Source organism: Myxine glutinosa, chromosome 5, assembly GCF_964187855.1.
Source record: "Myxine glutinosa chromosome 5, kmMyxGlut1.1, whole genome shotgun sequence".
Taxonomy (NCBI): Eukaryota; Metazoa; Chordata; class Myxini; order Myxiniformes; family Myxinidae; genus Myxine; species Myxine glutinosa.
This window is the reverse complement of record NC_136265.1, coordinates 166050550-166064187: the sequence shown is the minus strand read 5'-3', so window position 1 is coordinate 166064187 and position 13638 is coordinate 166050550. Positions and strand designations below refer to the sequence as shown.

The following is a 13638-nucleotide window of genomic DNA, read 5'->3' as shown; positions in this document are numbered from 1 at the left end:
TTCACCCCTGTCTGTCTTGTCTGTCTGTGAACAGGATATCTCAAAAGTTGCGGACGGATTCAGATGAAATTTGTTGGAGATGGTGGGTGTGTGACAAGGACTAAATGATTAGATTTTGGTGAAGATCTGGATCCGAGGATTTATAAAGCGATTCGTCACCATTGAGAGATAGGGGGAAAAACCATATATTGCACGATATCTCAATAAGTTGCAGAGAGATTCGGATGAAACTTGGTGGACGAGTTGGTTAGGAGACAAGAACAAGCCGATTAGCTTTTAGTTCAGGTCCAAATCCAGATCCCTGGGATACAAAACGTAAACGGTTCAGCCTGGCGGAGATATGCTCTCTTCCCAGTACTGTTCTAATTAACTTGCTGTAATGCAGTATGGTTTCAATAGTATTTGTTACCTCCGCCACCAAAGGTGGATGGAGGACGTTTTCACCCCTGTCTGTTTGTCTGTCCGTTTGTTTGTGAACAAGATATCCCAAAAAGTTGTGGATGGATTCAGATGAAATTTGGCAGAGAGGTATTGTATGTGACAAGGACGAAATGATTAGATTTTGGTGAAGATCCGGATCCGGCTAGTATAAATTTTTAAGTGATTCTTCACCATTGGAAGATCGGGCCAAAAACGATACATAGCAGAATATCTCAAAAAGTTATCGACAGATTTTGGACGAAACTTGGTGGACCGGTTGGGTGTCTGACAAGGACGATTGCATTCGATTTTGGTGAAAATCTGAATATGGATTAGGATATGTTAATTATTTAATTTTTTTAAGTGATTCTTCACCATTGGGAGATCGGGCTAAAACCAACATATAGCAGGATATCTCAAAAAGTTATGGATGGATTTGTACAAAACTTGTTGGACAGGTTATGTGTGTGACAAGGAAGAATCGATTTAATTTTGGTGAAGATTCAGATCCGGCTCGTATAATTTTAAAAGTGATTCGTCACTATTGAGTGATAGAGCCAAAAACGATACATAGCAGGATATCTGAAAAAGTTGTGGACGGATTTGGCCAAAACTTGGTGGACATGTTGGGTGTGTGAAAAGGACTAATCGTTTCGATTTTGGTGAATATCTGAATATGGATTCGGCTCCAAGAATTATTTAACTTTTAAGTGAATCTTCACCATTACAAGACAAACTGTTCACCAGGTGGAGGTGTGTGCTCTACCTCGAGTCGTTATAGTTTCTTCAATTAATCCTTAGATCATGGATGTAAAGCTAAGAGTTTTAGTATTCACTTATACAAAAACAGAGGTGTTTAGTATAAATTTATACTTCATATACTTTGAGGAACATTGCCAATGGAAATGCAATCATAGTCGTGGGAAGGAACTGAAGGTTCGGGGAGTTCGTCACGCAATTCAAAAAGAATGAATCATTAATGCGAGGCCATCACACGAGTCCTCCGAGACCGTTCCGAAGGAATCGCCGACCCTTCTCCAACAGCAGCTCCCGTTTCTCAGGCTCAACTTCGTCCTTGTGCTTGCGGAACTCCAGGCGGACGGTCCGTAAGAACAGGTCCCTGTCCGTGTAGCGCAGGTGGCGCCCCGCCCTCAACAGGGATCGGTAGAGAGACAGCGCCTCTCGCTGAGACCATGGCATGGCCAATCAAAACCCTACAAGATCAGTGTGAGAGAGCGTTCAGACAAACACACAGACAATCTGCAAGCATAAACCGATAAAGAATTACATCGCAACACAATCACCACGCACCTATGCGGAGGGTGCCTTCTCAAAAGGAAATAAATAATGGCTCGTAACGACTTCCGGGTCACTCGAGCGATTGACAGACGTGAAAACGATGCAGTTAAAATGAGCCAAACAGTTTTTGTATAAATCTGTTGTAGCTACATTTTTTTCACATCTTTAAATTGTATTTGCTTAGTCTACTTTTGCTTAATGGGGGAACCGACATTACATTACATAAAACGTATTTTTATGATGATATAATACTCGGTATGTTAAAGGTGTGTAAATCAGCTCGATTGATAGTTTTACCTTCTACACAATTCTACTTTTTATTACAAGTACAAGGTTAAGTTTAATTAGTATTATGTAGAAGTATTCTATTAAATGTGGGAAATATTTTGACAATACAGGAAAGATTATTACTTCACTATTTACCAAAAGGCGAGGATGTTCGACACAGCGAAGCCCATCCCTTCCGACTTTCCCATCCCACCCAAGCAACTTTAGTGAAGTCAATAGACTAGTGGTGTTATACGTTTACACGAGTAATCGGTGTCCTAATTTACCCGAACGAGGGTTCTTCAGTGTGAGAGGTTAGCACATTATTTTACTTGGTCTCGGAACCGGTGTGATGGCAGGGACCGGTGTACTCCCGTTCGTTCGAGGACTGGACCTCAGTGGCAGTGACTTCCAGGTGATTCCAGAGATCGTGATGGACGTCTGTGATGTCAGGAGTGCACCGTTTTGGCTGTAATGGTGCGGGCTAGTAAAGGGAGTGTTAAATGGAATGGTGAGGGCCCTGTGGCTGTTGGTAAATCATTGGTGTATCTGCTTCGGGTGTTTATGATGTTTTCCCATTAGGAAGTGCTGGTTGATGGCGGGGGTGTTGGGTATGAGGGGGAGGGGGTGTTGGGTATGAGGTGGAGGGGGGGTTGGGTATGAGGTGGAGGGGGGGTTGGGTATGAGGGGGAGGGGGGGTTGGGTATGAGGGGGAGGGGGTGTTGGGTATGAGGGGGAGGGGGTGTTGGGTATGAGGGGGAGGGGGTGTTGCGTATGAGGGGGAGGGGGTGTTGGGTATGAGGGGGAGGGGGTGTTGGGTATGAGGGGGAGGGGGGGTTGGGTATGAGGCGGAGGGGGGGTTGGGTATGAGGCGGAGGGGGGGTTGGGTATGAGGGGGAGGGGGGGTTGGGTACGGGTGGGGTTGGGTATGAGGGGGGGGTTGGGTATGAGGGAGGGGTTAGGTATAGAGGAGATGGTGGCGTTGGGTATAGAGGGGATGGGGTCGTTGGGTATAGAGGGGATGGGGTCGTTGGGTATAGAGGGGATGGGGGCGTTGGGTATAGAGGGGATGGGGGCGTTGGGTATAGAGGGGATGGGGTCGTTGGGTATAGAGGGGATGGGGTCGTTGGGTATAGAGGGGATGGGGGCGTTGGGTATAGAGGGGATGGGGGCGTTGGGTATAGAGGGGATGGGGGCGTTGGGTATAGAGGGGATGGGGGCGTTGGGTATAGAGGGGATGGGGGCGTTGGGTATTGAGGGGATGGGAGCGCTGGGTATAGAGGGGATGGGGGCGTTGGGTATCGGGGCGGCAGGGGTTAACATTGTACAAGTGAGAGTGAGATCAACAGAAGAGGAAGAAGCAGCTGCAAACCTGTGGTTGTTTGAACGCACTGGTACTCTACATGCTGACCGTCAAGCATTGAAGCTCCAAGTACCAGTTATAAAGTCTTCCCTTCAGCTGTTGCTACAATGCAGCAAACTTGACTTTAATGCCATCAGTGGTGCGGATATGCGACAAAAATGGAATGCGATGTTCACTTCTGGCAGAAAGCATGAAAATTTACATACACATCATTTAAAGCATGTACATGTCAAAAATGATCGGAAACAAGTCCTGAAATAGACTGCTGAATATACATATTTGAGCCCATTTTGTCATATTATCTGGATACATGTTTTTTTTAGCTCACCTGGAACGAAGTTTACAGTGGAGTTTATGCGATGGCGCGTCGTCAGTCCGTCCGTCAGTCCGTAAACACTTGAAACTTCTCCAAAACCGCTGAAGCGATTGCGACCAAATTTGACACAAATGATACGTCAAGAAATGAACATGTCTTTCAAATATCCGCCCCACTGATGGTGAGGTTCTTGTGGTACAACAAATGCATTCAAAATAGATCGAGCTGTCTTCCTGATGAAGAGCCATGAATTAAATGGTGCATTGTATCTGCTCGATTAAAGATTACGAGTCTGGGATCAATGAGTGTACGTACACCCGGGGTTTATTGAAACCAGTGAGAGGGTGTTGTGTTCAAAAAAGTCAAATGCAACTCGTCCGCAGGATGGGCAGTTTCCAGAACGTATTCAAGCTCTGAGCAGCCTCCGCTGGTTGAAGCTTAACAGAACAGAGCTGCCTCGAGTTCCAGAAGGAATTGCATCGTTGAGAAAGCTGGTGAGTTGTACTGTGGGTGTCAAGTATCGAATACGACAATAACGCCTGTTACTGCATCGGTTGTCGTCTTTGTCTTTTTCTCATTGTTGATAAATTTATTCACCGGTTCACCTTTTGCTATGTATATGAATGTCAACAAACAGGTCCAACAGGAATGCGCACTAGGTTGTGTGCAATAGAGGACGCTTCCACTGTGAAAACAAGGCTGCGTAATGCTGCGGCCATTATGGGAGACAAAGCGAGGTGTTTACAACGAGAAGTGTATACAAGCCTTTGCACTTTCAAAGTGAAAACGCCGTGCTTTTGTGCTGTCTCAGGGTGATCTAAGCATGCTATTAAAAAAAGGATAGATCGTTTTATTGCGTCCTAGAAATTGTAACAAATCGAGGAATTATCAAGAAACGGTCATTTATTCTAGCTCAAACCCCAGACAATGCAATCCATCAGCCGAGTTAAAAACCACCTTTAGAGGCCATTTTTCCCCGCAAGCGGGGGTTGGCCTTTTTCGGGAACCGTGGTTGTTGTTGTTTTTCGGTCCCCTTTTTGAAGCAATGTTTTACGGCCGGATGCCCTTCCTGACGCCAACCCTTTTTGCCGCCTTTAACGACAAGCAGGCCGAGCCGACACGCCAAACCGACACTGGTACTGGATAACGACAAGCCGAGTTAATGCAAGATTAAATAAAAATGCCAGTTCAGTTATGACTGTGTGGTATTCTAACCTCACCAAAGTGGCAATAAGCAATGGGTGAATTCATCACAAATGCAACTCCAAAAAAACGCCAAAACTTCCAAAATCCACGGATACCAAAATGTTTTCCTCGATTCTTGCAGATCTTATCAAAATATATCCATCTTTTGGATCTTTTAGAGCCCCCGCCTCCACTTCCATATGATTTATTTTGGCCGAAACTTGATAAAAATGGCAAAAATTTAAGAGGGAGTTCTTGACCATTGTGAGGACTTCAAACTAAGTGTTTCACAAAGTTTGGAACATTGGTCCAAGTTCTTTCCAGCAATACCAATATTTTAGGAACTGCATCCCTTACAGGGTAAAAATAAATAAAACTTGTCACATACCCCTCATCTGGCAACAACTTGCGTGAGTTAGGAGCACCTGGTAGTTTTTTCTCGAAACCCCTATTCATTAGTCATTACAAGTCAAACGAGTTGCTACACTCTGGTAGCATCCAATTTGAGTCCAGGGTGATTCTTCTGGTCAAGACCGCTTCTTATGCCTCTGCCCCCCGAAGGTGGCCGGAAGCATTATGTTTTCGGGTCGTCAGTCCGTCCGTCCGTACGGGCTAAACCTCGTTTTTCTCAGCAACCACATGTCCAATTGAGACGAAACTTTCAGAGTAGGAGTGACACCCATGCAGAATGTTTTTATAATTGTGATATCATAGGTCACGTGGTATGGCAGCCGTCTTGGATTAAACGCAAATAATTAAAAAATTATTTCTCGGAAACCGCTGAATGGAAAAATTTGAAACTTGGCACATTGGCAAGTACTCCAAATGGGGAACAAAAGTCTGATAATCATGACATCATAGATGAAGTGGTATACCAGCAAAACTGCACAAGCAATCAAATTCCTTGTCCTAAAAATATGAAATTGCATGCATATGATCTATGACCCATTTGTATTGAAATATTAAATTTATGACATCATAGGTCACATGGTTTGGCAGCCATATTGGATTTAACCTCAAACCTTAAAAAAAACACCTTCTCCCAAACCATTAAATTAATTGACTCAAAACTTTACGTGTGTCATTGATTAGGCATGGCGATTAAAAGATGATCACAAAAACATCATTAGTCACATGGTGTGGCAGCCATATTGGATTGAAGGAAAATATTAAATAATTTTATCTCTGAAAACGCTTGCCCTATCGATGCGAAATGTCACAAATATCATCTAACACCACTGTTGCATATAGTTTGAAAATGATGATGTGGTAGGTCACGTGGTTTGGCAGCCATCTTGGATAGAAAAACGAACCTTATCTGATCAACACAACTTCACAAACGTGATCCCCTACCCATACATGTGCAGAGTGTACATTTTTAAGGTCATATGTCACGTGGTATGGCAGCCACATTACCTTGAAAGCCGATATTTAAAAAAATCCTTTCTCTGAAACCGCTTCACCGATCGATGTGAAACCTGTCATGGCTGGTGAAAATGTGATACTTGAAAACAGCTGAAGGGATTTAAATCAAACTTGTTTATTTTTAGAACAGTGAACGAGGGCATCTACCCATTGTGGGACTATGCAGAGGCATATTGGCGACACAGTCGCATTGCTCTAGTTTACTTTATGTTGACCTTTTCCAGGTCACAGGTCGACGGGGGAAAAAATAACAATGACGAGCATTTTTGAACTCAGCACACCTGAAAATCCCAGGTGAATTGTCCTCGCAACATCCAAGAGGCCAGATAACAAAGTGCTGCTGTTGTGGTCGAGTTGGCATGAATGACCTGTATAGTAGCAAGCATTGCGTTTTATTGGCATTTTATTTGATTTTTGTTTTAGTGGTGGAAATGCAATTTTATTTTTGTTGTTAGGAGCATCTTTCATTAAGTCACAACAAGCTGACCAACCTCCATGGAAGCCTTTCAAGTCTACAGTGTTTGCGGGTGAGAGGGAAATTGGGTAAAATAGAGGGAGGTAAGAATTGATGTACTCTTCGATTACTTCCCTTAAAATGAACGGTTATTTAATTTTATACCCATTGCTTAAAATAATCCAAGTTGTGTGTATAAAACCGCTTTACAAACACGCCCGTTTATTCCTGCTATTAATCTCTTGTTTGATTGGATCATCAGCCTTGTATTGTTAATCGGTCAAGTTTATTATCAAAATTGGGGGCCATGGTTGTGCTTGGTGAGAATTTGCTAAAAATGATGGATCCGCCTGTTTTGTCTGCACTGGTATTCATCACGAGTATGGGAAATACTCGGACTGTGCGCCCATCAACATAATACTCTACTCATTAATGGCTCTTCTTAATTTGCTATGTAATGACTAATGACACACAATTTATGCTTTCCTTCCACTTTCTGAGCAATAACATGAACATTTGTTTATTTGGATCTATTTTGCTTTTACAGACTCTTCTTTTGCATTGAGCACTTTTGAAAACAACAAAAGCTGATGAATATCTAATAGTCCGTGGGCTGAGTAGGGTTTACATGCACCCCCCCCCCCCCCCCCCACAACTTAACTTCCCGGGTATGTCCATGTTAACAGAAAAAAAACCCATTCCCAAGATACCTCCCACGCATATTTTGATGTTACCCCCCCTGTGTCAGTGATTTCCGAAAATTAGGGGTAGGCGAAATTCAAATGGCCATAACTTTTTACCTAGTCATCCTATGGTTGCATATGACCCCTCAAAATGTTTGGCCTGAGACACTCTTTACAATGATATGTGTTATATGCAAATGAGGTCACTAATGAGGTCACCAGAGGTCAAACTATGAGGGAATGAGTTTTTTTTTCTGTTAACATGGTTTTTCCTAACCCCGAGGGTGGGGGGTACATGGACATACCCGGGAGGTTAAGTTGTGGGGGGGTGCATGTAAACCCTACTCAGCCCACGGACTATAATCTATGCCACAGCAAACTGTGTGTGTGTGTGTGTGTGTGTGTGTGTGTGTGTGTGTGTGTGTGTGTGTGTGTGTGTGTGTGTGTGTGTGTGTGTGTGTGTGTGTGTGTGTTTACACCTGCTATCCTCACACGTGGGTGTGGGCCTCAGGAGATGGAATGGAGATCTACTGGGCCTCAAAGTATCTGTGTGCCTGCGTCGCAGCATCGTGATATCCCTGAAATCATTAATCTTTTTCTCCTCTCCTCTCTTTTTCCTTTCCTTTCCTTCTATTTTCAATTCTACCTCTTCCACTTTCCCGATTGTCCCACCCCCACTCCTTTATTTCAGGCATTGGTTGCAAGGGGAAACGAATTGAAGAACTCCGGTCTACCAATTGACTTATTCCACCTTGAAGATCTCTCTGTTCTAGTGAGTGTCATTCTTGGTGAATCACTCCATTGTTATCGTGCTATCAAACCCTGTGACATCTGTCTTGCATCAGCTTTTAAAGAGCACAAGGGTGTGGGCCTCAGTGTGCATTTACCATATTTCATCATCATCAGTGTCATGTTTGATGCAGGATTTGAGCCAAAATCAGCTTGACGAGGTGCCTGTTGAGCTGGAGGTTACTCGTGGTCTTCTGGTGCTCAATCTCAGCAATAACAGGTAACTTGATTATGGATGAAAGGTACAGGAGCGAGCTATGCACAAACTAATTGTTGACCCTGAGTCATCATTCCTTTTGTGTGCTTGTGCCTTGCCTTGAGCTTTCGGTTAATGCATGGTCTTCAATAGTGTGTGTGTGTGTGTGTGTGTGTGTGTGTGTGTGTGTGTGTGTGTGTGTGTGTGTGTGTGTGTGTTGGGCGTGTGTGTGTGTTGGGCGTGTGTGTGTGTTGGGCGTGTGTGTGTGTTGGGCGTGTGTGTGTGTGTTGGGCGTGTGTGTGTGTGTGTGTTGGGCGTGTGTGTGTGTGTGTTGGGCGTGTGTGTGTGTGTGTGTGTGTTGGGCGTGTGTGTGTTGGGCGTGTGTGTGTGTTGGGCGTGTGTGTGTGTTGGGCGTGTGTGTGTGTTGGGCGTGTGTGTGTGTTGGGCGTGTGTGTGTGTTGGGCGTGTGTGTGTGTTGGGCGTGTGTGTGTGTTGGGCGTGTGTGTGTGTTGGGCGTGTGTGTGTGTTGGGCGTTTGTGTGTGTTGGGCGTTTGTGTGTGTTGGGCGTTTGTGTGTGTTGGGCGTTTGTGTGTGTTGGGCGTGTGTGTGTGTGTTGGGCGTGTGTGTGTGTTGGGCGTGTGTGTGTGTGTTGGGCGTTTGTGTGTGTGTTGGGCGTGTGTGTGTGTTGGGCGTGTGTGTGTGTTGGGCGTGTGTGTGTGTTGGGCATGTGTGTGTGTGTGTGTGTGTGTTGGGCATGTGTGTGTGTTGGGCATGTGTGTGTGTGTGTGTTGGGCGTGTGTGTGTGTTGGGCGTGTGTGTGTGTTGGGCGTGTGTGTGTGTTGGGCGTGTGTGTGTGGGTGTGTGTGTGTGTGTGTGTGTGTGTTCGGCGTGTTGGGTGTGTGTGTGTGTGTGTGTGTGTGTGTGTGTGTGTGTGTGTGTGTGTGTGTTGGGCGTGTGTGTGTGTGTTGGGCGTGTGTGTGTGTGTGTTGGGCGTGTGTGTGTGTGTTGGGCGTGTGTGTGTGTGTGTTGGGCGTGTGTGTGTGTGTTGGGCGTGTGTGTGTGTTGGGTGTGTGTGTGTTGGGCGTGTGTGTGTGTTGGGTGTGTGTGTGTGTTGGGCGTGTGTGTGTTGGGTGTGTGTTGGGTGTTGGTTGTTGGTTGTTGAAGTTTATTTTGCAGTGTTTCAATATTTTGTATTTTAATGCCTTTTTGCACTTTTTATCATAAACATGAAACAACATAATAATGAGATGCTTCTGTTTGTTTGGTAGAATAGAAACAATTCCAAACCAGCTGTTTGTGAACCTAACGGATTTGCTCTACCTGGATCTAAGCAACAACCAGCTAGAGAGCCTGCCCCCCCAGCTCCGACGCCTTGTGCACCTGCAAACGTTGATTCTCAGCAATAACACTCTACTGCACACCCAACTCAGGTGAATGTGCACGCGGATGGCGATTGCCTTTTGATCGCAGGCATAACAGGACGATACATTTTGCCTTGGAGTAAATGCTCTTTTATTGGAACAATACAGTTGTATTGACACTAGTGTGTTATTTCCTTTGCAGGCAGTTGACAGCCATGTCTATGCTGCAAATATTGCATCTTCGTAATACACAGCGCACACTAAGCAACTTACCGACCTCGCTGGAGGCTCTTACACATCTGCAAGGTGAAGCAGCATGACATCTGTCTGGGTGGGAGGGGAGGTGGAATATATATATTACTAGCGAGGTACCCGTTCTACGCACATGTGGGAAGTCAAAAGCAAATAAACAATGCGAAAACGGTGAATGCGAAAGCATGAACCAATAAATTACAAATTACACATACCTGTGCCATCTTCAGTCGAACATGAGGCATTGGCAGCAGGTTCGTGAATGACTTGCACACAAAATGCACTCATTTTCTCATTTTGCTTTAAACTCAATATCTCTATATTTTTATTCCAAACAGTATCATTCCAATCACAAATTAACAATACAGTATTAATATATCAAAATATAATGTTAAATCACGATTGCATTGAGTTATTATAAAATCAGCGAATCATCATCACCTTGTTCACTTCCGGATCGGCAGCAGCTCCGTAACGATGGTATTTCAAAATTATAATTTTATTGAGGAATTTATGAAACATCCTACCTACCTTACAACATCCGCTGGGAGCCCCCAAACCCTCCACAGAAGGTTTGGTGGGGCTAGCCCCAAAACTGAGGGAGGAGTTTGGGGACGGACAGACACTCTTGTTTTATAATATAGATGAATCCTGGTTGGGGATGGGGAATATATTTATTATAAATCCTGAGTAGGGAGGGGGAAATATGCATATGATGGATCCGTGATTTAGGACTCAAGACTCATGATTGAGAGAAGGAACAACTGAGATATTTATTTGATTCATCAAACACACAAGCTTGTGGAAAGCAAAATGCTTAAACCGAGGCCCACAAGGACCAGGATTCCAACATGATGCTCTGAAATAATTCGGTCGAGTTTCACTTTATAAAAGGAATATTGGGGTGTGGTTTTTGCTCTCGAGACAAAGGAAAGACAGAGTAGTCTCCAAGGTCATTTAAGGGTCAAACATGTTGACGATTCTCTAGAAACCTGATTTTTGGGGGAGTTCAGCAAGTCGTAAAAATGTCAAACATGAAAGTGATATAACGCAGTCCTTTAAGGGGGACTGGGAAAGATAGGTTGGTCTTCACAGAGGGATTATATCATCAGGGTCTGGATTTACAAAGCATATAACTTTTTATAACAAGTTTCCAAAGAACATTTTGACAGTAAGAGAACATGCCATCACAGTAACTTAATTCTTTAACAGGAAATATAATGGATAAGGTTTACAAAGCAACACATACAAATTAGTTATTTTTGGTAATTGAGCAACATCTTTAGCCTAATACTGGGATAACAGGTTTCCAAAGAACATGAAAGTATTATGAGTATACATAAATCAATCAAAAACAGAACATTTTCTTGTTTATACTTGGTAATAGGTCAAACGATAATAGAACACAAGGGGGGAGGTTGGGGGGGGGGGGGGGTCTGAACCCCCACACATATATACAGTCACGTGAAAAAGTAAGTACACCCCATGTAAAGTTTTGACTTTTTCAACATATTTCAACATACAGCTATTTGATCTTCATTTCAACAATATTGATAGATAAAGGTGATATAATATAATAACTATCATGAAACGTTTACATTTTGTAGTCCATTGTATAATTTAAATAAACATAAATGCAAATTTCGCATGTGGAAAAAGTAAGTACACCCCAACATTTATCACGACTTCAAATACCTAAAATTAGAATCAGGTGCACCAGCTCAGGTGCAAATGATTAGAACATCGCTAGAGAGGATCTTGGAGGAACCTGTCTTATTTAAACCTCAGACATTTAGTTTGGTTTGCTCTTTGTTGTTGAAGTGTGCAGCGTCACCGTGCCTAGATTAAAAGAACTCTCTGAGGCCTTCAGAAAGAAGGTTATAGATGCCTACGAGTCTGGGAAGGGATTTAAAAAGATCTCCAAACAATTTGAAATCAATCATTCGACTGTCCGGAAGATCATCTACAAGTGGAGAAGATTCCAAACAACTGCCAACTTGTTCAGGCCAGGCCGCCCCAGCAAGTTCAGCCCGAGAGCAGACCGCAAGATGCTGAAAGAAGTCTCGAAGAACCCCAGAATGTCATCACGGGACCTACAGGTAGCTCTTGCCACTGTTGATGTCAAAGTGCACGAGTCTACCATTAGAAAGAGGCTGCACAAATTTGATCGACATGGGAGGTGTGCCAGGAGGAAACCTTTGCTGTCCAGAAAGAACATCAGGGCAAGACTAAAGTTTGCCAATGAACCGAGGCAAAGACCAGCACTTCTGGAACAATGTGCTCTGGACAGATGAGTCAAAGGTAAAGCTATTTGGCCACAGTACCAGAAGACATGTTTGGCGAAAACCAAAGACAGCATTTGACCACAAGAACCTGATACCAACTGTAAAGCATGGTGGTGGAAATATCATGGTTTGGGGCAGCTTTGCTGCATCAGGGCCTGGGCAGCTCACCATCATATAATCCACTATGAATTCTTCATTGTACCAGAGGGTGCTTGAGGATAATGTGAGGTCATCTGTCGGAAAGTTGAAGCTCAACCGAAAGTGGACCTTGCAACATGACAATGACCCTAAACATACCAGTAAATCCACCAAGGAATGACTGAAAATAAAGAAATGGAGGGTTCTGGAATGGCCAAGTCAAGCCCGGATCTAAATCCCATCGAGATGTGGGGGGATTTGAAACGAGCTGTGCATGCAAGAAACCCCTCAAACGTTGCCCAGCTGAAAGAATTCTGCATGGAGGAGTGGGCAAAAATTTCTCCCAGTCGATGTCAGAGACTGGTAGACAGTTATAAGAAACGCCTACTTGAGGTTGTTTCTGCCAAAGGGGACAATACCACCTATTAGAGCCAAGGGTGTACTTACTTTTTCCACATGCGAAATTTGCATTTATGTTTATTTAAATTATACAATGGACTACAAAATGTAAATGTTTCATGATATTTGTTATATTATATCACCTTTATCTATCAATATTGTTGAAATGAAGATCAAATAGCTGTATGTTGAAATATGTTGAAAAAGTCAAAACTTTACACGGGGTGTACTTACTTTTTCACATGACTGTGTGTGTGTGTGTATATATATATGAATATATATATACATATATATATATATATATATATATATATATATATATATATATATATATATATATATATATATATATATATATATATATATATATATAGATATTGTTGCGGATCTCAGAGTACGGCGCTCCCATTAGCAAGGGGGGATTCCTTGTCTTGGTAAGCTGGCCGTCTCCGGTCCTGGAACTATCCCGCTCCTTTGCGGGATGAGATTGGCCAGGGTGATTGGTCAAAGGTTTCCCAAATACCTTCACCAATCTCTCCGCAAAGCAGGGAGATGAGTCCCTGCTCAAACCGCGGATGTGATGGTAATTGCCGAGCGGTTTAGCAATCCACGATCCGAGCCGTTAACAAAATGACTAAACCCGATTATAGCGGTTCCTATATCGTGCCACCGATATTCAATATCCCCTCGAGCCCTGATTGGGGGCTCGTGCTTACCGACCACTCCCTCCTGCAGCGCCTCCCTTCGGCCTCGCCAGACTTGTTCAGGCCTGCCACGTGGCATGCTATCGCCAAAAGAACCGCCCT

The 13638-nt window shown here is 43.8% G+C and overlaps 2 protein-coding genes across 2 annotated transcripts in view; one reads left to right on the top strand and one right to left on the bottom strand.

Annotated features, from left to right (window-relative positions):
* Positions 1-1273: 1273 nt before the first annotated feature.
* On the bottom strand, positions 1274-1806 carry MIURF (mitochondrial elongation factor 1 upstream open reading frame). Its single transcript, XM_078779023.1, has 2 exons — positions 1732-1806; positions 1274-1634 (listed from the first exon to the last, which is right to left on the bottom strand). The coding sequence occupies exon 2, from the start codon at positions 1618-1620 to the stop codon at positions 1411-1413; it is 210 nt and encodes a 69-aa protein (XP_078635149.1). The 5' UTR covers positions 1621-1634; positions 1732-1806; the 3' UTR covers positions 1274-1410.
* Positions 1807-2200: 394 nt separating this feature from the next.
* Positions 2201-13638, top strand: part of LOC144892416 (protein flightless-1 homolog) — a 31346-nt gene continuing 19908 nt past the window's right edge. Inside the window, exons 1-7 of the mRNA XM_078779022.1 lie at positions 2201-2401; positions 4049-4159; positions 6731-6802; positions 8104-8184; positions 8336-8421; positions 9666-9827; positions 9961-10064. Coding sequence (XP_078635148.1) covers positions 2339-2401; positions 4049-4159; positions 6731-6802; positions 8104-8184; positions 8336-8421; positions 9666-9827; positions 9961-10064 — 679 coding nt within the window. The 5' untranslated portion in view covers positions 2201-2338. The remainder of the gene's footprint in view (positions 2402-4048; positions 4160-6730; positions 6803-8103; positions 8185-8335; positions 8422-9665; positions 9828-9960; positions 10065-13638) is intronic.